The sequence below is a fragment of the Megalobrama amblycephala genome, linkage group LG9 (genome assembly GCF_018812025.1).
Source record: "Megalobrama amblycephala isolate DHTTF-2021 linkage group LG9, ASM1881202v1, whole genome shotgun sequence".
In the NCBI taxonomy this organism is placed as follows: Eukaryota; Metazoa; Chordata; class Actinopteri; order Cypriniformes; family Xenocyprididae; genus Megalobrama; species Megalobrama amblycephala.
In genome coordinates, this window is record NC_063052.1 from 7,914,963 (window position 1) to 7,939,707 (window position 24,745).

The window sequence follows — 24,745 nt, forward strand, 5'->3', positions numbered from 1 at the left end:
GAGTGGCAAACCGCTCAAAGCAACGTCTGTACTTTCTCTTTTAATTTCCTTGAGAACTAAATGGGTGATGTAGGGCTGGGCGATATATCGCATGCGATTCTCACGCGCATTTCGTCAGTAAAGCCGGTTCCCTGATTACCGCTAAATCGCCATCACCTGCTTTCAAATGGAGCGCCTTTTAATAGCCAGAGCCGTAGTTCACTGATAAGCCACGTTCATATCGCAGATGAATCGCCTTCGATAATGAACGCGATATTTGCGTGGCTTATCAGTGAACTACGGCTCTGTCTGTTAAATGGCGCACCATTTGAAAGTAGGTGATGGCGATTTAGCGGTAATCAGGGAACCGGCTTTACTGACGAAATGCGCGTGAGAATCGCATGCGATATATCGCCCAGCCGATGTGCATAAATTGCATGTAGATGAGTAACCCATCATACTGTAGGACAGCAGCCCATCCAGGTGCACTAAAGGCAGGAGCAGATGTTTTGGGCGTCCGTCTCGGGTATGCAGTCAGTCCCCTACCCACATATAGCATGTCAAGACATGAAAATACATACTCCAACACAAGCACCCCCATCTCACATACACACATCCCAGAGGTGGAAAATAACTATATGATCATTTATCTCAAAGATAAAAAAAAATGATTTATAGGAATAGTTTTCCTGTAAAAATTGGAAATGTAGAATTCCCGAGGATTTTCTGATTCATAGAGAAGACTCCACATTTAGTACTCAGCCAACAGTCAGACAAGCTGCATCTACAGACTCAAGGTTTGTGAATATTTCAAAACCTCTTTATAAAAATAGACTGTAGACTTGGAAAGACCTGAGATGGGCTGCCTGTGATGAGTTTGTGCTGTGAGGAGGATGGTATCAATTTATATATGTATGTGGGGTTAGGGGTGGACCTTCAAGCTTATTTTTTTTTTCATAATTATATGTTTTTGTACTTTTGTACATTTGTAATATGTTTTTCAAATTAATTTGAAATCTCCACCTCATAACGGTTATGTTTTACCCTGAATTCAGGTTGGGTTTCGACAAAATATTAAGCAGCACAACTGTTTTCAACACTGATAATACTAAGAAATGTTTCTTCACCGAATCAGCATATTAGAATGATTTCTGAAGGATCATGTGACCCTAAAGACTGAGTAATGGCTGCTGAAAATTCTAATAAATAAAAGTTATTTTACCTTCTAATAATATTATAACACAATATTACTGTTTTTTACAGTATTTTTGATCAAATAAATGCAGCTTTGGTCAGCATAAAAGACTTCTTTCAAAATCATTTTAAAAAAAAATATTACCAACCTGAAGCTTTTGAACAGTAGAGTACATAAGTAGTGTACACTTAAACTCAAGAAAATGAGCTCAGTTAAAAAAAGGTCCAAAAATCCAGAACAGACCCTTCACACAGTCATCACACTAGTATGACATTTAAGCACTCTTTTGAGCCTGTTCACATTAGAGTGCATTTCTCAGTGTGTTATGCTTCTACAGTTCTTCACCTGCTGCCCATTTCCAAAAAGAGAGAGAGAGAGGGAAATGTAGATCAGCTGAAACCAAATACATTCTGCTTATTATAAAACAATTACATCATAAAAACATTACCATCCATTTCGGGCCATAGATTTCATGCAGGCTGCTAAATCTGAGGTCCTTTTGAGACGTGTTTATTAGCAGGGGCACTGAAGCAGAACAGAGCTGGCTCTGATAGAGCAGTAGGGAAAGGTCGAGGGCTGAAAGTGGGACAGAGTGATGAGGAGACTCTGAATTGGATGGGCTCCATAAAACAGCTTCAGTGGAGAAGTAATTTTATCAGCAGGGTCTGAGGTGTTTACAAAAGGTCTGTTTCAGGGTAGACTAATGCTGAAGACTAGCATTTGCCATTGCTGTTGCTTGAATATGAATGGTAAGTTACCACATAAACCAATAAAGAAAAAGTCCACATATATGTGGAAACAGTAAGGCATCATAAAGGCAGAAAACAAATGAAAAGCCTCTCAAAATGTAGCCAGGTACCACCTGAAGAGAGCTGTGCTTCAAAACCTACTGAGCTACCTACCTAGACAGCATTTTTGGACATTTTGGAGTCAGCTAAATTCAAATCAGTTTGAGCTCAGCTTGCTAAAGTTTAAACACAGCAAAGATAACTAATCCTAGATGGTATTATAATAAACTATGTGATATGTATGTCCCCAAACATACACATCACAAGACTGTTTTATACTGGCCCAAGCGGGAACAAGACCATGTAGCAACTTCCTCCTTCCAGTCACCTCCCAGAACTGACTGTTATTTCAGGAATGCAGCTCCAGCCCCACTTCATATTCTAGCTGCCTGCTGCTGTGTCACCCTGACCACTCCTCCACTCCCACTTCTTCAGCTGGAGGGCAAATATACAGTGTGCAGGGCTGTTTTTAGATAGACACCTCCATTTACATCCTTCTCCAGCACATCACATATCATTAACGGCCCACTCAAAACAAGCAACCGTCTCTCACTTTATCACATGCACACAGAGGTGCATCTTTATGGAGAGTTTCTCTCAGCTTTCCAGTTGATTTACTTTAGTCAATCACTTCCTCTAGTTTATTTTTATTATTGTTATTATTAATGCCTCTTGCTACCTCTTCACTCCTTCATTATTTCACTTCATTATTTCAAGTAATAAAAAACAGAATATGATGAAGGGTGGATTACAGTTGAAAGGTGACTGAGGAGTTTCTGCATCCATTAAAAACAACATTCAGTCAATCATGTAATGTCAATACAGTAAATATTCAAATTCTTTAACATCTAAATCCAGACTCTGATGGATTTTTTCTGACAGTCTGTGCAGATAATGCTTAAGTACCATCTTAATCCCACAACTGTTTGAACTTTTTCCCTCTATAAATCTCTTAATGCCAGTCAGTGTTAACACATTCACACTAAATCCTGCGGCTAAATAATTTTTTTTACAATAAAACTATTCACACAGAGTTTGATGGTGAATAGAGAAATATTAGAAAAACAAAACAAACTATAAACTGGAACAATTATTTAAAAAAAAACAAAAAAAAAAACTCACCTATCCTTCACAAAAGAAAAAACGCACCATAACATCCTGTAATTTAAAACTTTTTTGTGATGAATACAAAAGTTTGGAGTCTGTAATTTTTTATGTTTTTGAAAAAGTCTGTTATGCTCACCAAGGCTGCATTTATTAGATCAAATATACAGCAAAAACATTACAGCAAAAAAATATTTTGAAAATATTTAAAATGATAAATAAGTGCAATAAATGTAGTTAAAATACGGCTGAATTTTCATCATCATTACTCCAGTCTTCAGTGTCACATGACCCTTCAGACATCATTCCAATGCTGATTTGGTGCTCAAGAAAGGGTTATTTCACCCAAAAATGAAATTTCTGTCATTAAGTACTGTTCGGACGTAAACATGGAAGCACTGGACCTAAACAGTGTAAAGAATGACACAGAAGAGAAGATATTGTTGAATAAAGTTGCTATTTTTGTTTTGGCACACAAAAATATTCTCGTCGCTTCATAACATTAAGGTTACACAGTATTCACGTTGACTATGTTAACAATGTCTTTACTCACTCTCTGGACCTTGAATGTGGTCATTTCATTGCTTTCTACGGGAGATGAAAAACCCCTCGGATTACATCAAAAATATCTTAATGCGTGTTCTGAAGATGAACGAAGGTCTTCGACATGAGGATGAGTAATTAATGACAGAACTAACCCTGGGTGAACTAACACTTTAATGTTGAAAAAAAGTTTGTTGTGCTGCTTAATATTTTTGTGGAAACCATGATACATTTTTTTCAGGATTCTTTGATGAATAGACTGTTCACAAGAACAGCATTTATTTGAAACAAATCTTTTGTAACATTTTAAGTCTTTACTGTGACTTTTGATCAATTAAATGCATCCTTGCTAAATGAAATTATATATTTCTTTCAATAAAAAGAAAGAAGAAAGAAATATAAAAATAAATAGTAAAAAAAATCTTACAGATCCCAAACTAGTAGCATAAGCGCTGAACATTTTGATTTGGTATGAATAGGCCTTTAACCTAGACTGCTCTCCTTCTGCATGCTGGCACATGGCTGGCATTTGAAATAGCTCCGGATATCCTTAACTCAACGGGTGAGCAAATTACCATAAACACCCACCTGACCCCAGACAGATGGAGTGGGTCATCCTTCACCAGAAGGGCTGACTGACCCCCTCTTCCCCATTGACTAGACAGGTCCTGACACGCAAAACACATTAACAAAACCCAATCCAAACAGAGAGAGTGATAACGGTTTACACCTCAACAAGAGTAATCAATCTTTCTGCGGAATCTGCCCAGAGATTAGACACAACTTAATTAAACCACAATGTGTTTAGCTTGATCCAAGCTACAGTACATGCATTACATAACTGGGAAGCATTTCAGGGCAGCAATGCTAGCAGTTCTGCTGAGTATTCATTTTCACTTTTGCTGACATATATTTTCATTGTGTGAGAACACAATCGAAGATCTTGGCCTTCTCTTTTCCTTAATATAGCCTAGCTTCCTCCTAATTTTTTGACAAATATAAGGATGTTTGCATTTTAAAAGCTAACTGTATTTTGCCAGGCATAGGTTTACAGTGACCTGGATTTTGTGGATAATCATCCACATTCACTTTTGTTCAAATATGGCATTATCTGACAAAAACATCTGAATGTGAACAGCTGGATACTGTGCAGACATATGGGAATGTTTATGTATTATTCTGTTCATTTCACCAAGTGTCCATGCCATCTGCCACCTCTTATTTGAACAGAAGCATTTGCAAAAGACAGAATAGGAGGTTCGGAACACCTAATCTAATAAACAAAAGAATTCAGGAACTTCAAAACACTGTAACCAAATTCTATTGGTCTTCACTGAAACAGAACAACTATTGTCCAGAACCCAAATGTCTAAACCAAGATCAACAATGACTGAAAAAAAGCTACAATGGCATGCTGCCTCTCAGAAACATGTTTTCTCATATACTGATAATTTTAGCCACATCAATTAGGAGTAAATCTTGTTAACGCAGCTCTAGCCAAAACAAGATTACAACTCCTAGTAACTAATGACCTACTAATCAGAGCCACTGAAAAAGTGAGAGAGGATGAGAAGACTACACAGAGTTTCTTGGTTCCCAGCTATGATAAAGGCGAAGAAAAGAAGGAATCTCCGACATCCCACATAATGTCCTATTATAGTCTTTTGCAGTGTCCCAAACACACTGAAAAGAAAACTCAAACAGCAGCACTATATGGGGTCTTTCAGTAAGAACTTGAGTGATGTAATACATGGATTACAGTGAAGAACTGCTGTGTTCTCACAGCACAGTAAGTGTCTGACTGCCACAATATGGAGACAGTTGGTTGCTGAAGTGTTTATTTAGCTTTTCTCAACTTGCGTTCGCTACTGAAAAAGTTTGGGTCAGTGCGATTTTTTTTTTTTTTTTTTTTTTGAAAAAAAGTATCTTATGGTCCCCAAGGCTGCATTTATTTGATAAAAAAAATACAGTAATATTGTGAAATATTATTACAATTTAAAATATAGAAATATTTAAAATAATACATTGTAAAACGTAATTTATTCCTGTGATTAGGGCTGAACGATATTCTGTTTTAACATCGACATCGCGATGTGCGCGTGAGCGATAGTCACATCGCCGGAACATGCGATGTGAAGGGTGGTAGCCCATGGTGTATTAAGAGAACGGTAGTACACAGTAAACACCAGTTTGCTGTATGGCTTGTTGCTGGGGTGACATGCACGTTCCGTGTGCCTGCACAGTGATTGGTTCGCTGTGCCGCTGCTCACCGCTCACAGCCAACATTCACTGCTAAAATTGCGCAACGAAGAGGATCCGCCGCAAAAAATGATTTCGTACCAAAAAGAAAGTCGAAATCATCTATTTGGAACTATTTCGGCTACAAAAAGGAGGATGTTGACCAAAAAGAGGTACTTTGCATGGAGTGTCATAAAGTTGTGGCCACAAAACAAGGAAACGCCACCAATTTGTCTGATCACTTAAAACGGCACCACAAAGCTCTTTACGACGAATACAAAGTCAAATCTGGATGTCAACCAAAACAAACAAATATTTGTGATGCCTTTGCCAGTGTGACACCTTACCAGAAAGGCTCTCAACGACAGAAAGAAATTACAGATGCAATAACGTTTCATATCGCTAAAGATATGTTGCCATAGTAGTGGCAACATCGTCACTTGCCAACGAACCTGTCTCAAGCCTGCAAAGGTTGATAGACTTGTGTTCTTAGCTAAAAACCTTGAGTAAGCAAAGCATACAGCATACATAAGCATGCATGATCATGATCATGCTAAAGAATACTCAGTTTAGAAGTTTTATTTCATTTTGTTTAGCCATGATTATGATGATGACCAACACTGTTTTATTTATTTTAAGTTATATTGTTGTAAACCAATCGGGGGGTTGGTGTAAAGCTGCTGTTTTATTTAAAAATGTGTCTGCTTTTGTGTTTACAGAAATGTTCTAATTTTGGAATAAAATATTAAGTGACCTTTTTGTCACTTGTAATGAAGCTTGCTTATTAGTGAAATTATTAATATCATGGAATGGTAATTATTGACTTTAGCCTGGATTGATGGCTCTCAATATCGCAATATATATCGTTGGGAAAAAAATAATCGCAATGTAATTTTTTTCCAATATCGTGCAGCCCTACCTGTGATGTTAAAGCTGAATTTTCAGCAGCCATTACTCCAGTCTTCAGTGTCACATGATCCTTCAGAAATCACAATATTCTAAACATTTCTAATTATCAATGTTGAAAACAGCTGTGCTACTTAATATCTTTAGGAAAACTGATACTTTTTTTTTTTTTTCAGGATTCCTTGATGAACAGAAAGTTCAAAAGAACAGCATTTATTTGAAATAGAAAACTTTTGTAACATTATGAATGTCTTTACTGTCACTTTTGATCAATTCAATGCATCCTTGCAGAATAAAAGTATTAATTTATTTAAAAGAAATCTTATCTGACCCAAAACTTTTTAAAATACATTGCACTATTTTTGTTCTAAGTTGCAAATTTTGTAATAAAAATGTACAATAATGCTATAGAGCACATTAAAAATAAATACATCTCAATAAGTGAATCACAAGCATGTCCCGCTTATATTTCATCTAAATATTAAAAGAAATACAAAACCTAAGAAACTATTTTTTCTATTGAGAAAATGAAGCCTGTTTAGAACTGTTAATACTCTGATTAAGTACTGATTCTCACTATCTTATTGTGAAAAAGATCACAGATATAAATAATAAAAATAAAGCAAATATTAAATGGGGATAATTTAGTGCCACATATGTCACCAAACAGATTTTTGTTTGGTAATTAATATTGACTGAAATATGACCCGGACATGTTCTAGTCAGGTTTCTTTACTTCACGTCACAGGTCTGTTTGAATGTGTTGGTTCCCTGCCAGCAGATTCTGTAGACCTAGTCTGGAAGCCCTTATCTAAACAAAGAAAATAAAAAATCCTCACAAAAAAAAGGCACAAAAAGGAGGAAGCACTCAGAGTGGAGCCCTTCACCAGGGCATTTAGCCAAAAACTACAATATGAGCAGACAGAGCAATAGAGTGTGGGTCGGTCCACTGTGCAGGCGAGGTAGGGAGATGCTGGTCTTATTTCTAATATGGCAATAATTATGTGCAGTAAGTGGATGAGTGAGTTTAGGGCTGCCCCTGCAGGAGGCCTGACTGTAAGGCACATATCCGGGAAGAGAGATTAGCAGCAGGACTGATTTGAATGGCAAATCTTTCAGCTTTCAGGCAAATGCCCTCTCATTCTCTCTCTGGATCATCAACTGTTCATTTACAGTGTTACAAGACAGTCCTATGTAACAGTATGTTTAAAAGTTAATAATGAATAAATAAGTAAACTACTCATGAGGTAAGAACTTTACAGTATTATTATGTACAATTATTTTTTATGATTCAAGCCTATCTGTGCAATATTTTATGTAAATATTAGCCTAGATGAAGGGAGCTGTCCTTCATAAACTGCACTCAGTATTTCCTCTTCAAAACTCCCTTTGGAATTAATAAGGTGATTTTAAAGCTTAAAATACTCACCTGTGTGGAAACTCTTTGTAATCTAATAGGGGTATAAAGCTCTCTCAGACCCACACCCTGTTGTGAGACAGTCCCAGCATTCATTGGTGCGGCCAAAGGATCAGATGCCACCACAATCTGTGGGCAACATTCCCACAGCAGCTCTCAGCTGAGAGTCATGCGCCTTCTTTTTAGAGCATCAAAAACCTTCATCCTGTTGAGCTCATGAGCTGTGACTACACTATAAATCATATTTCTTCACAAGAGTTAAGTATTGAATGATTATCATATTACGTGTACCATGGTGGTCTAAGGTATTTCAATAAACCATAATATTACCAATAAACCATGATATTCCTTTCTCTTTGTTTGGAAGTTGCTTTAAATAAAAGCATCTGATAAATGCACAAATGTAAATGTATCATGCAAGGTGCCATGTTAGTATAAGAACCAGCATTTTTAACCACACCTTTTATCATGCTTATATGAATATAAATAATCCAGAACAAAGCAAACATGTACTTTTATCTCATTTGTAGCTTACTTAAAAAAACATTTTGATCTTATAAAACATCTTGATACCCAAGGGGATTCAAATATCTAATACATTGTAAACTACTGTTGAAAAGTTTGGGGTCGGGAAGATTTGTCTGCTTTTATGACCAAAAATACAGTAAAAAAAAAAAACTTTAAATCCTTCAGAAATCATTGTAATGCTGATTTAATGCTCAAGAAACATTTATTATCATCAATGTTGAAATTGTTGTGCTGCTTAATATTTTTGTGGAAACATTGATACTTTTTTTTTTTTTCAGGATTCTTTGATAATACAAAGTTCAGATTTTAGTTAACTTTATTGATACATTTAATAAATCCCTGCTAAATAAAAATACTGAAAATTGAGACCATTCCTCAAGCCTTTTAAACTCCAAACTAAGTTAACTGTATTAATGAGCATGAATAAAATCAGCTACTCTGAAGCTCACATAGAATTTCTAAGAGTAATCAGCACTTGCATACTTCCACCCTTCCTGAAGGGATGGCGAGAATGTTAGAACGGCAGATGGAGTTAAAAGAACTGGAAAGATTCTGTATGGAGTGTCCTACACAAATGCACACACTCTTTTCAAGAGCAGCGGAAGATGAGTGATGTGAATGTCCTTGTTATACACACATACACAGGTGCTTCCCAGCACCAGAAGAGGATAAGGAAAGGTCACGTAATCTCAGTTTTACAGCTTATGTCTGCTTTACAGTTAATGGACAGTCACACTAGACTGTGTTAAATGCACTTCATATGCTTAAGAACAAAGGATTTTGTTACATTATAGAGTTTTCATGAACTCTGACATGATCTTTCAAAGAGTCAAAAAAATTCTTTTCACCAATTTCACCAATTGAGGACAAAAAATATATACAAACTTCAGTTAGGCTAAAGTACACTGTAAAAAATGACCGTGATTTTAACAGTAAAAGACTGTAAAAATGCTGCGGTGAAAAACTGTCAATTGGTTTACAGAAAGTTTCCGTACTATATACGGTGAATAACTGTAATAGATCTAACGGTACATTTAATGTAATTTTATGGTAAAATACCGTTAAATTCACAGTTTTTGGAAGTGAAAAATAACAATTCATTGTAAAAATTTACAGTAAAAAAACATAAATTGACATTCCCACAATTCCCTGCATGACACTTCACATTTGATATATTTTCATTGAAATAACTCATTTTTTTCTAATCAGTTATGTACATTAGGGTTTTATGTTACATCTAATGTTGTTAAATTAATGTTTATTGCATTTTTAAAATTTCATGCATGTTACCATGATGGTGTTTAGTGTGTGTGTGAATGACACTGTGTGCACCTTCTATATGTTAGTGTTGTTCTCCTCAGCTTGTGGAAAATCTGCTTGTGATGAACTTTGATTCATCATGTGAACCACTGTGTTTGGTGACTGTCAGTGTATTATAAAGGTAAAAAACAGATATTAGTACTTCATTAAGTTGGTAAATTAACATTATATCAGTTAATGAAATGCGCTATTTTACCGTAAATTTAACAGATTTTTTTTTACGTTGCTACTGTATTTTTTATGGTAAAGTTCTGGCAACCACAGCTGCCGTTTTTTTACCGTAAATTTTACAGTGTAGCTGCAAGGTTTTCAGTGTCGCATGACACATGAGAAGATTAAAATGTAGTATGTTTTTAAATTCCTCATTAATTATTCATTAAAAACCAGAATAACTTCCAATTTACCACATTAATTGAGGGGTCCGAGATAATATTGCATGCTATAGTGTAATCAAACTTTTGCTGAGCTATTTTGTCTAGACAATACAAGAAGAGGAATACTCTTCTAATGGAGCATGGGAGTATTAGAGACATAAATCTTCACAAAAATAAAAGTGCTGCATTTGGACAAAAGCAGCACAGCAGGAAATATTCCGGGTAGGATCATTTCATACTGTGTGTGTAATTTCACAAAGCATACATGTCATCTGCGTTTTGTGCTGAAGGAAAAAAAAAAAAAAGAAGAAAAAAAAAAAAAGAACAGGCCTTCTCTATCAATCTATCATAAATCGTGACCTCATGCTTTTAAAACAACCTTCACAATTAACTCACAATCTCAGTCTTTATATATGGACATCTCCTACTGCACCCTTGTTCAAAAACAGCTCTTCAGCTCCTGCTCATTCTTTTTCCCGGTTTTTCTTTTTGGCAGCAACCCCTGAGGTAAAACACAGCAGTGTGTGTGCGTGTGAGAGTGAGAGAGACCAGTACAAGAGAACAGCTACAGTCTCAGATCTGAACTCCCTGCCACTGAGAATCATCAGTAATTGTCTTGAGAGCTCAGAAGCCAGTGCCCACCAGCACTGCTCTTCACAGCAAACTCACCCCCAGCAGGAGGTCAGTGTAAAAAGGGCTAGAGACATTATGTAAAGTGGAATCTTGTCAAACACAGTTCAGTAAAAAGTTTCTGAGACTACAATCCAAAAGTAAGTCACCGCAGGAGTTAAAGGTGTTCTATAAAGTCAGTTGAGGATTCATTACGCAAGAGCCCTTCACAGGGCTGCAGAGTGGGGCAGTCAGCTTGCTAATGCACCAACAGGACAAAGAGCTTTAACACAGGACCAGACAGAAAGATAAAAAAAATCAGGAAACACAGTGAAGAGGTAAAGGGTATGTTCAAAACAGCCCAGTACTATGGTACTTGTGCTATTTTGTGTTTTCAGTATGCAAAAAAAATACCTGGATCACCCACTCAGAGGTTGCATTAACCGAACACTTTAAATAATTTACTGAATAACAAAAATAATGTAGTGTCAGTTGTGGTTTCCTAGGTGTGGGAATCTCTAGACACCAGACGATTCAAATACGAATCAGAGGGCTGCGATGCCATGATAAAACGATTGTCAATGCATCTTTTTTTTCTTGGATTTCTTTTCTCACTGTGTTACTAGAAACATGTCCACAGAAAAGATGCTAATAGGGCTTAGAAAGTGCAGTAAAATGGGGGAAAAAAAGTTTTATAAAGAGCTTGTGAAAACATACCAGGAAAGAGATGTGATGTTAATGTTTAAAGTTGCAATGAAACGCAACTTTTCTTCCATATTATGACTTGCATCTGAGCGTAACGAATTATCAAAAATAAAAATAAAAAGTAGTGCGGGACTCTATGCATCAGTTGTTGAGTGGATGGAGGCATATCTGAATGTACACTTAAAGTCAATTATAAGAAACAAAACTATTTGAGAAGTTCAGCATGCGTCACCAGAGTTATGATATTTTAATTAAAAATTACGAGGTCCAATTTATTTAAAACAAAGAGAGAGAAACACATACATTGATGAAGCAAGCATAATAACATGCATTTACAAAATAGATTAAGTGAATTTTCATGAACTGCATGACAACTTTAAAGAGAGAAACAACTGAAGCACAGTAAATAAATTAATAGGATATTGTTCATAAAACCGTGTTCCAAAGTAACGTTAAAAACAACTTGCGTTACAATGTTTTACTTATGGATTAAAAATTGTGCATGACAATTTTTTTTTTATGTAACTTTTTTTCTTGACGAAATTTAACAGTAAGTTAAGCTGTATGAGGCCATTATATCTCTCAGTATTAAAAAGTATTTCTAAAATGATAAATGAAAGACACTTGTTTAATTAAATGGTTAGTTCACCCAAAAATTAAATTTCTGTCATTATTTACTCATTTACTCATGTCGTTCCAAACCTGTAAGACCTAAGTACCACATTCAAGGTCCAGAAAAGTAGTAAAGACATTATTGAAATATTCAACGTGACTATAGAGGTTCAACCTTAAAGGTGCTAAAGAGGATGTTTTGTTTTATACATTTTTGCAATATTACTTGAAACTGTCTTTACTAACGGATAAAAAACTATTTATTAGGTGCACTGAAAGTAGTAATATTTATATACATCGTCTGTGCACGAGGTAGGGCCTTAAAAACATCAGCCAATCGTTTACGCGATTTGCCCTCTGGCTTGTCAATCACTGCCGTGACGTCCCTTGAGAGAGACGTGCGCGGATTGGCCCTCTGGCTTGTCAATCACTGCCGTGACGTTCCTTGTGAGAGACGAGCGCGGCTGCACGCTCCAGTAACTTTCCACACTCCACAGGCACCGCATGCAATGTTTTTGTCAGGAGACAGGAGTAACAACTGCAGATTATGAGTTACCTGCGGTGAGTCCGACATAATGAATCCAAAAAACATGACACAGTGAATGCCGGTGGTAAACACTCATGTTCCAATACTCGGCAACGAGTTTTGGGAGGCGTTCCTTTGAAGTGAGCTGTGAAGGAGGGGGGTTGTTCTTACGCATGCGCTCATTTCAAAAACTCAGGAACAGTCTTTGGATTCTCAGTCGACGAAAAAATCCTCTCCATCACCTTTAATGTTATGAAGCAATGAGAATACTTTGAAAAACAAAACAAAACAAAACAGCATAGAAGAACGACGGGGAGAGAAAAAAATATTGAATAAAGCCATTATTTTTTTGCGCATGAAGTATTCTCGTCGCTTCATAACATTATAGTTCAACCACTGTAGTCACATCGACTATTTTAACAATGTCTTTACTTCCTTTCTGGAACTTGAATGTAGTACTTGCATTGCTTTCTAATATAAAAACCTCTTGGATTTCATCAAAAATATTTTAATTTAAGTTCTGAAGATGAACAAAGGTCTTACGGGTTTGGAATGATATGAGGGTGAGTAACTAATGACAGAAATTTCAATTTTGGGTGAACTAAACCTTTAAATGTGATGAAATATTTTGCTGTTAATTGGCAACAATGTAGCCAAATGTTATTTGAAACATTTATTGTCCTTTAGTTCTGTTTCACATACTGCACTCAAATAAACTGCACACTAATGTTCCATTCCAAACCTAGCCAGAATATTTTTTGAATTAGCATGACCTTTTTTTAGAATATTACTTACAAGGATAAATGCAAGGAATGCAATGTTAGACACTAATATTCCATTTTTACTCTAGACAAAGATCTGCTACATAGGAAGGATGTCAAATGAGCATTGACAGAATGCCTCCGGCATGTCACCGAACATCCTGAATCAAAGAGGATCGGCCCTCTGATGGCTTTTTCCCCACTGACACAGTCAGGTGCCGTGCAGAATGCAGCCAAACAGGAAGTGCAAGGAGGGAAATCCTGCAGCGTTGCAGTAGGGGAGGAAAAGAGAGAGAAAGAATGAGGGAGAGAGGGAGGGGAAAGACAGAAGCCAAGGCCGAGGCTGCATGTACTCATGGTCACCGCAGTCTACCGTGAGAGGGAGAATGACAAGAATTGAGGGGAAACTAGGCCACGTGGAAAAATACAGTTGTAACGATCCATGCTCGATCATTTGTCTGCCTCTGTTAGCTGCCTCAAGCTCACATTTACCCTCTAAACCAGCAAATGGTTGAAGGTTCAATAGACAAACACTTGTTTTTGGGACTTTCCGACTCAAAGAATCAAATCCTATCGCACCATATCTAACCAATGGATCAAAATGTGTAAAAAGAATGTTTATTGTTTAGGTTTTTATATATATATATATATATATATATATATATATATATATATATATATATATATATTAGGGATGTGCAACGATTAATCGTTTGCAAAATAAAAGTCTGTGTTTACGTAATATATGTGTGTGTGTTCTGTGTATAATAATTATGTATATATAAATACACACACATACATGTATAAATTTAAGAAATATATGCATGTTTAAATAAATATATATATTTATATACATTTTATATTACATATAAATATAAATATTTTATATATAAATCTAACATTTTTATTAAATATATAAATGTATGTGTCTGTATTTATATATACATATTTATTATACACAGAACACACACATATTACATAAACACAGACTTTTATTTTGCAAACGATTAATCGTATATATATATATATATATATATATATATATATATATATATATATATATATATATATATATATATATATATATATATATATATATATATATATATATATATATAGCACAACTCCCCTTAAGCAGCATTCAGTTCCATTCACATCTGTAGCAGAACTAATGCATAATGATCGAGGATGATCATTAACAATAAAACATATCAAGTCAACATGAAATAAAATTCACACTATCTATATTCTAAATGCATGCTATTGACCTCAGCGTGGTCAATTCATCCATGCATGCGTTACTTTTTTCTTCCAGTGAAACAACAGACTTCTCTCTGGTGACGTTTGCTGGACATCTCTAATCATTTATTCCGCTTAAACCCCACCCCTTTCTTACAATTGATGGCAAGCTTGCATTCAGATCGCACGTCCTGATATTGCTGAGTTAGATGGGTCAACATATTTTGTTGATCCTGGAACATTCTAGTCTGAAAATTTAGTCAACCCTATTCCTACCACTAAACCTAACCCTACCCATAAGTTACCCCAAAAATCAGAGGGAAATGATAGATGAATAACACTGATGTAGAAGCACCAATTCATGATTTTAAGCCTAAACTTGACATAATCTGTAAACTTGTCCCTCAAATCTGATTGGTTGATTTGAATGTAGTTCCAGGATCAACAAAAATGTTGACCCAGGAACATGTTGAACTCAGCAGTATCAAGTTCTGCCATTCAGATCTGCCTCCATCCAATCAACAAATGGTGCACAGAACCATATCCCATATCCACATTTTTTTGATAATCTGTTTCATTAGGATGAATGTCACATTACGGAAGAAAAGACCCGTCTCAACTTTCATATCTAAAGTTAGAAGTTTGCAAGCATGACTAACTAGCTTTCAAAATAATAAAAAAAAAAAGTCATAATAACATCAAAGTAACATGACAAGTATTCTAACAAAAAAACTGCAGGAACATCATACGGCACAAAGAAAGAAACTGACGAGACAGCTAAAAGAGGCTTCCTTCCAAACTCCCACTTCCTCTGGCTCACTAGAGGAAATGGACACACACAAACACACTTTGTGAAGCCAGTGTTTGTGTATGTTTGAGGGTCACTGGGATCAGGCAGCACAGGGTGAATAGGCCAAAGGCCAATAAAACTGAGTGAGGCAAATACCATGGGTGGAGGACATGAGACAAAGCCGAATTACAAGACTGGATTGTATTGGATATGGCATAAAACCTTCAGTGACAAGCATCTACAGTGAACATAAAAGAGCTTGTTTCCTATGCATCTCATGAAGGATTTTATGTGTATAATCTTGCAAAGCAGTTCTGGTCTGGCATGAAATGTGACTATTTAACTTTTCTCCTTGCATGTCTCCAGGATGTCAACAGCATCTGTCTTACGCCGTGTCTAAACCAGATGCGAGCGGTGCGAAACAACGCGACAAAAGCAAATAGAGCCTATTTTATTCAATCAGTAATGCTGTCTACACTGGATGGGACACGATAAATTCCCAACAGTAAACTGATGCCCGATTGTATTTCTGAAGTACTACTTTTGATACAAAGGACAAATGGATTTGCAACAGTCACTTTGTCGCGTCCAGCGTGGACAGCTTCTAGCTGGTGCGACGCGACAACGGTCGAGTCCTGTTTAAACATTATGTAATGGAGTGACAGCTGACCATCGACACCAGGGCTGTGTCCATTTCTGTCATTTGCAAGCTGCTGTGGTTTGTATATCACTGTGCTTCCTGAATGAGTCTGTTCTCTTCTGACTCATGGTTTTGTTTCTCATTCTGGAAACCAGTCGGGCTTCCATATCCTGCTATTGTCTTCAGTTAACAACATGTATGGAAAAACAACTTATGCTCAAAACAAAATATAAATATGATCCAAATAACCACCGCCCTCTTATAAACAGACGTGCACTCACATACAGAGGCCCCTGAATTATTCAATCCCTGTATCATGTGTACGACTCAGATTTCAGCTTCAAGTGACACCTTCGACAAGCCACCAAATCCACATTTCTCACATTTCCCCTCCTATTCTTCATGAAACTGCCACAAGTGACGCAGCTGAAAGCCTTATGCAAACATCCAGTAATATACACACATTTGTATAAGTGTGACCGCTCCTGTTTCACTGCAAACATGGGGAAAGTTTAATGATACTGAAATGATAGACACTAAAGAAAGCTTCGAGCTCTGAAAACATCATGTGACACTTCAAGAAATACACAACTACTTAAGGGATTGGACACACCTACTCATTATAAATAATATTTTCTACATTTTAAAATTATGTAGTGAACATAAGAAATTATATCTTAACAGTTCTGCATTGGAGTTCTGTCATGAGAAATTTAGCCATGGACCCATTTTATATTTATCAACAAAACTGTATTCAAGCATTTAATCTTGAGCTTTTAGAAACAAAAGTTTTGTATTATCATGAATAGATCAAGTAAATGTTGTCAAAAGTAATGACTTCGGTACTGAAATTTTAAAAAATGTGATGCTTTGAGTGCTGTTGAGCGGGTTCGTAAACACCTCTGATTGGCTGTGTTCACACGCTCAATAGATATGTCTGTGATTTGCTACAATGATCAACGCATGGGAGCGTTTAAACGTCTATCCGTTTATAGACGCCTGCTTTCAAACGCTACCGTGTGTATCTGTGTAACCGCTCAGTGAAGACCGTCAAAGATGTCTATTTACAACGTGTTTTTGAAGCGTTGATCATCGTAGCCAATAGACATATCTGATTAGCGTGTGAACACAATGGCCAATCAGAGGTGTTTACGAATTCGCTCAACAGTGCTCAAAGCGTCACATTTTTAAAATTTCAGTACTGACTTGGCACCTAATTCTGTACTTTTGACAACTCTAATTGGTAGTGTATATAAAATATTTAATTAATTTAAAAAAATAAATAAATAAATGTACATTTAAACATTACTCAGCATAAAACAAAGTAAACGTCACAATAGATACGGTGACAAAAGTCCAATTTAGAGCCAGTGGTGCATATAAAGCTAAATCTATTGACCTTTGACAAAGCTAGCCTGGGAAGAAAAGAGGAAGGCTGCCTGTGTCAATACATAAAGAATAAGAATAAATGAGAGGCATAAATAGAACACAAGAAGGAAGTTGCATAAGTTTAGATCTTTCTGCCCTTTATCAGGGCCTTTCATTCATCAAAATAAAACAACTCCCTTGGCAACCACTTTGAAAATTTCTGTTGGCTAATGTGGGTGTAATGCATACAATTAATTAAGCTTGATTTACCACGCTCTCTGTGGAGGCCAGCACTCTTGTTCATGTTAGCCTTGTTGTTTCAAAAGTGATATATTGGCGAAACGTCAGTCAAAAAAAATGTATTTCATTTATTTGAATAAACATTCATTTGAATAGACATACAGTGTGAAGGGAGAGGCTTGATGCATTAGTACATCAACTGAGCTTCCATTTTTATAAGACATTATTATAGGTGATTATGTAGTGCCTTTAATGGACAATGGTCATGCTTCTAAATAGCACAGAAAAAACACTGTACTTGATTTGATATCAAAGCCTTTTCACAAATATAAGTACATTTTTTACAGATGATCAGTTACAGAGGATCCATTAAGATCACAGAGTCTCCAAAATGAACTCTTGGTGCTATCTTAGGCCCCTGTCCCAAAGGCCCCAACAGAATCGCATTTCATTACAATAATCAATAATTAAAAAGGCCCTTTTCATCAAGGCTCCATCACAGATGCTCTCCGAGTCAACTGACATCACTCGCTCTCCTTTATATTCCCATCACGGTCAATTTAATTTGAGGTATTCATATTTCACAGAAACACTGTCATTAGAAGTACAGAACAGCTCCTCTGAGGCCCTCAGGGGTTCACTGCTGTCCATCTGAGCACCATCCTTTACGAATACTGGACAACTGGACATGATCAGACAGCAGTGGACCACTGGAGAAGCTCAGACAGAAGTGGAAAACCAGACAAGCTGGGATACTAGGGCAGGGTTTTGTGAGGAAACTGCAGGGGGTTTGTGAGTTGACGAAAAGTTAATATTTCATTAAGTTAAATGTAAAATTAAAATAAGTAATAGAGTCCAACATAAAAAAAAAAAAAAAAACTGTAATAGCGATAAATCTTTGTGTGATTATCAAAGACTGCGATTTAATTAGATAAGTATATAGATAAGTATATAGTCTGTTGTGCTGTTTCAGAGTGAAGCGCGGCACTGTGATCATTTACACACATGAACCAGTGTTTTCAGCACCTCAGAGACGCTCAGATCACAGCAAATGAAGTGAAATGCTCTGAATGTGCATGTGCTGTTAGTTTAATGTGCCTTTAAGAACATAATGTGTGCCAGATGTTATTTAAAATAATAAAATAAAATAATTTTAGTATTGTAACTTGTGAACATCATAAAATGTGACCCTGGACCAGAAAACCAGTCATAAGTCGCACAGGTATATTTGTAGCAATAGCCAACAATACATTGTATGGGTCAAAATTATTGATTTTATCTTTTACGCCAAAAATCATCAGGGTATTAAGTAAAGATCATATTTCATGAAGATATTTTGTAAATTTCCTACCGTAAATATATCAAAAATGTATTTTTGTGAGTGGATATGCATTGCTAAGGACTTCATTTGGACAACTTTAAAAGGCAATTTTCTCAATATTTAGATTTTTTTGCACCCTCAGAGTCCAGATTTTCAAATAGTTGTATCTCAGCCAAAAATTGTCCATACATGGAAAGCTTATTTATTCAGCTTTCAAATGATGTATAAATGCCTTAACAGGCAGTGGTCCTGTCGTGTGAGGAAGATCCGTTTAGATCCACTTTGACGGACAACAACAACAAAAAAACTCCCAAGACTTCCTAGCTCATCCATCCAGATAGCAAAATTCTGTTTTTACTGTTATTTCTATTCCTTATGTTCTATTTTTATTATTCCTCTTTATGTAAAGAACTTTGAATTACCATTGTATATGAAATGTGCTATACAAATAAAATTGCCATTGCCATTGCCATAAATCTCAGTTTAAAAAAATTGACACTTATGGCTGGTTTTGTGGTCCAGGGTCACAAATATATATTGTTTTAATTTTGCAGTTCAATTACATTTTATTAAATTTGAGTTAAAACATAATAATAAGGCTAATTTTTCATATTCTTCTATTATTATATTATATTCAATTTGATTGGGTTCTAACCCCAGTGTGATCAACTGACATTAGAGAATCGTGAGCATCCAAATGTGTTGTTAAATTATTGAAATATAATATAATAACTTAATCTCAGGTACTTCAAGACAATATTTACATTTAAGGGTTTCAGCTGACAAAAAAAGTTTGGGAACCCCTGCAGTAGAGGAATACTGGACAAACTCAAGGCATCACATTCTAGTCATACTAAAGGACAAGCTCGGACACCAGTGGACTAGAATAGAAGACAAGCTGGGACACTATTAAACAGGCTCTGACAGTAGTGTGTAAAAATGGACAAGCACTGGCAGCACTATAATACTGGATAGGCTTGAATAGACAAGAAAACTATTTTATATTAAATTATCTTTTAATGTGGTTCCTAGAAAAAAAGGAGTGTGTCTCCTTTTAATTTTTAATTTCTCACTTACAAAAATAGCTAATTAACAACATTCTCTGAATATAGTACTACACAGAAGCACTAGATGTCCTCTGCCCTTTCACAAACTCATGGGAAAAGAGACCCGCCATCCACCTCCAGTGTCCTTGGACAACTGACAACAAATAGCAAATATAAAGCGGGCGCATAAACACAAACAGGCGCATACATAGTTTTCCCAAGGTAAACAACACAACAAACCGGAGCTTCAGTGAGTCGTTTACCTTTATATCTCTCCAGTACATCCTCATACGCCTGTGCGAACTCCTTCTCCTGGGAGTGATTCGCCGGGAGTAAGCCCGGGATGTAGCCGGCCATAGCGTCTCTCACTCCCGCTGGCCGACTCACAGCGGCCCGCTGATAGAGTAATCCAGGACGGTGGATCCCGGTCGTCCGACAACAGCTGTCAAGTCCGGTTTGGGTTAAATATCCACAGTGGATACAGACTTATTCACGTTTCAGTATGTTTCTAAAGCGTATTATATTATATTTGGCGTTCGTAAACACGGTGAATTAAATAAATCTAGTGAAACAAAGCTACTTTGGACCAGCGGTTCCTATAAATGTGCGGTCAAAACAAGATTAGATAAATAAAAATACGTAAATATCTATCTTTAGAGTAAATATCACTTATCATATATGACGGTTAAACGTCAGAAAAGGTTTAAATCTAGATGTACAACTAAATAAACCCATCTTTCATTGATTTAGATCAGAATCCCAACGGTTATCGTATTTAAAGTCCATTGTAGCGCGTGCGAGCCGGTGATTGGGTTTATATGTGTGCGCTTCTCAAGTATGTGTGTGTCTATGTGCGGTGGGCGGTCCGTTCGGCTCCTTCCGAAAGCAGATACGAGGCCTCAATGAAACGGTATCCGGCTAGTGCTTCTTATATTCCTTTGTCAATGCGCTCTTGACTCGCCGGTACCAGCTATATTATCTTTTTTTTCCATCCGTGCTGCTCAATGTAATGGCCGCTTCTATAATAATCACACGGCGTGTGTCTCAGTCCTCCCTCTATTTTCCCCTCTGCGAATGGGGTTCATGTTTCTCTATTCTTCCCGCAGTGCCTGCGCTCTCCTCCTCCATCCCTCCCTTCCTTCCACAGCCACGCCAGGAACATCCAGCGCAGGAAATTCATGGTGACAATGGCTGATGTTATTGGGTCTGATTCTTGGGTTTTGTCGCCCCCGACTGGTTAAAGCCGAGAGGTGCATCACTCCCTACCTCCTGCTTCTACTAGTCTAAGCCTATATTAAACTTTATAGAAAATAAAGAAACATTATTATGTTCTGAAAGCAATTTTAAAGATGCACCTTTTATAAATGGTCAAAGCTGCGTCTCTACATTTTATAAACACGGTCAGATGCTTATAAAAACATTTTAAAATCAGACAAATTCAAAGGCAGCCTTATAATCCTGATGATCTGCTTTCCATATTTCACTTGCTAACTCATATAAACTCTACCTCCTGTAACAAAAAGGCTACTAAAACTCTGAATGTATGCTCACTTTTTGGTGTCTTTGTATAATCTTTATTTTGTTTTGTGGGGAGGATTATGTTTGTGTGATCTGTTTAATTGATATTTCCCGATTTTTTTAATTTTTATTGTTATTATTATTTTATTATTATTATTACTATTAATTATTTATTTTCCTTTCTCATTTTCAATGTGATGTCATGTTTGGCCGTCCCTGAACCCCTGGCTCTTTTCTCTTGGCTATTTCTCACTTTTGTACTTTGTAAGCAAATGTGTAATATTAATAAAAATAAATTTTAAAAAAAATGGGGGAAAAAAAACCTCATATAAACTCTAAGTAATCGTGCTCATATCAACTTGAATTGTAAATAAATTCTTTGGGATTCTAAGTAATTTCCTATTAGTGACACAAGCTTAAGCAGATCCTGTTAGTATCGAGCAACATCAGAAAATAAATTGTCTATTGAATTCATATGCAAAATATTGTCAATACCATGGGACTTTCTGTGATGATTCAAGAAGGAGCTGAACATCTGCGGTCTCAATTCAAGGGAATGCTAGATTTGTTAATGTTTATAACATTTGTTGGCACCTTATCTGTGCATCTGGTGGTGTTATTGCATTTTACATTTACACAAATACTGTATAAATTGACTGGTGAGCAAAGAAAATCAAATTATGTGAGAAAATGGAAGATGCTGGAAAATCAGAAATAGGTCAATACCTCTGAACAGAATATCCAAAATACTGCCTTTCATATATAGACATTTTTGTAGCCTGTTTTTGTCCCAGTACTGAGTATCAGTGGATAGGCTTTGTCTCACTTGATCATCTAGTGCACTGCCATCTAACTGCTGCAAAGTGTAATTTCAGGCAAAATAAAGTAAGTGATTTGATTCATAGTGTATCTCTCTTATTAGTCAGTTTTAATGGTTTGGCTTTAATAACAACAACAAAAGCATAACATGTCAGTTTTATAACAAGATCAGACTTTACAAGAACTAGATCAAGACAAGACTCCCTCATCTTAAAAACCCAGACCAAGAACTTTTGATCCAAGAACAGACCACTTCAATAAACTGAAACAGAGAAACCCCTGAATTTATTGCCAGTTTAATAATTTCAGAAACACTCTATTATCAAATTATCTTTTTTTTTACAATACAAAAAAGTTTTATCACTCCACTTGATGTGTTAAACAATGAATACATCATGAATATTTACTTTTACTATTTGCTTTGAACACAAAGTTTTGTTCCTGAATAAATCTAATTGCTTAGGGCATTTATGTGTCACCATTCCCCTTCGTCACTCAGCTCCTCATAAAAAGAAAGTAAATTTGATAGCGTGCTTGCATCTCATTCTCAAACAACTGTTGTAAACATTATCTGACCTATTTCCTTTGCATGTGCTGGGACAAGCATTCAATATATTGAGAGCAGATGTAGATCCATGCAAGTCCATGAAGTTTCCTAATAGCCAAACCTCTCTTGGGTGACCAGCAGCCTCTGAAAGTTTAGGTCTAAATGCTTTTAAAGAGTGTGTTGAAACATTCATGAAACATTCACCTACAGAGCAATACTTCACAATCCTCTACCAGTACAGCAAAGATACACACACTTGCACACAAATAAAGTTGAGTGCGAGACCTGGAAGGCACACATGACCCCACAGAGTGTCTAACAACTGATAGCCTGACAGCGGATATTGCTGTTGGCCCTATGTGTCCCTAAACCCACAGTAGTGAATGAGGCACATTACACAGCTCCGGGAAAAGAGAGCATCATAATTAAAGGGATAGTTTACCCTAAAATGAACATGAAGTCATAAATTACTCACCCTGGAGTTGTTCCAATGTCGTATACCTTTCTTTCTTTTAAGGACCACAAAAGGAGAACTTAAAAAAAAAATTAAAAAAAATGTCCTGCTCACGCTCGTCCATATACAGTGGTGCTCAGAATTATTGGCACCCTTGGTAAATATGATCAAAATGAGTAAAAATCTAACCTTTCATTGAAGAAAAAGAATTGAAAGTGGGGGGAAAGTCACATTATGAAATAAATGTTTATATCCAAAACACGTTGGCCACAATTATTCAATACTATTATTCAATAGTTTTTGCAACCTCCTTTTGCCAAAAAAAAACAGTTCTGATTCGTCTTCTATAATGCCTGATGAGTTTGGAGAACACCTGACAAGAGATCAGAGACCATTCCTTCATACAGAATCTCTCCAGATCCTTCAGATTCCCAGCTCCATGATGGTGGTGCTTCTCTTCAGTTCACTTCACTCATTTTCTTTAGGGTTCAGGTCAGGGAACTGGGTAGACCATGGCAGAAGCTTCATTTTGTGCTCAGTGACCCATTTTTGTGTTGGTTTTGATGTTTGTTTTGGATCATTGTCCTGATGGAAGATCCAACCATGGCTCATTATAGGATTTCTAGCAGAAGCGGTCAGGTTTTGATTTTTTTATCTGTTGCTATTTGGTAGAATCCATGATACCATATATCTGAACAAGATGTCCAGGACTTCCAGCAGAAAAATAGGCCCACAACATTAAAGATCCAGCAGGGCATGGGGTACTTTTTATCCTTGTGTGCACCAAACCCATCTGGTGGGTTTGCTGCCAAAAAGCTCTTTTTTTTAGTTTCGTCTGACCATAGAAGCCGGTCCCATTTGAAGTTCCAGTCTTGCCTAACAACTGAATATGCTGGAGATTGTTTCTGGATGAGAGCAGAGGATTTTTCTTGAAAACCTCCTGAACAACTTGTGGGGATATAGGTGCTGTTTGATCATTTTTTTTAGGCTTTCTGAGACTCAAGATTCAACTAATCTCTGCAATTCTCCATCTGTGATCCTTGGAGAGTCTTTGGCCACTCAAACTCTCCTCCTCACCGCGCATTAGGACGATTTAGATACATGTCCTCTTCCAGGCAGAATTGTAACATCTTTAGTTAAATGGAACTTCTTAATTAT

The 24,745-nt window shown here is 36.4% G+C and overlaps 1 protein-coding gene across 27 annotated transcripts in view; it reads right to left on the reverse strand.

Annotated features, from left to right (window-relative positions):
• macf1a (microtubule actin crosslinking factor 1a) overlaps positions 1-24,745 on the reverse strand; it is a 194,465-nt gene that overhangs the window by 153,277 nt on the left and 16,443 nt on the right. Inside the window, exon 1 of one of the 27 annotated variants that reach the window (XM_048201451.1) lies at positions 20,513-21,399. The exons of the other annotated variants lie outside the window; for them this stretch is intronic. Coding sequence (XP_048057408.1) covers positions 20,513-20,606 — 94 coding nt within the window. The 5' untranslated portion in view covers positions 20,607-21,399. Of the gene's footprint in view, positions 1-20,512; positions 21,400-24,745 lie in introns of those variants that run through there. 27 annotated transcript variants of the gene reach the window in all.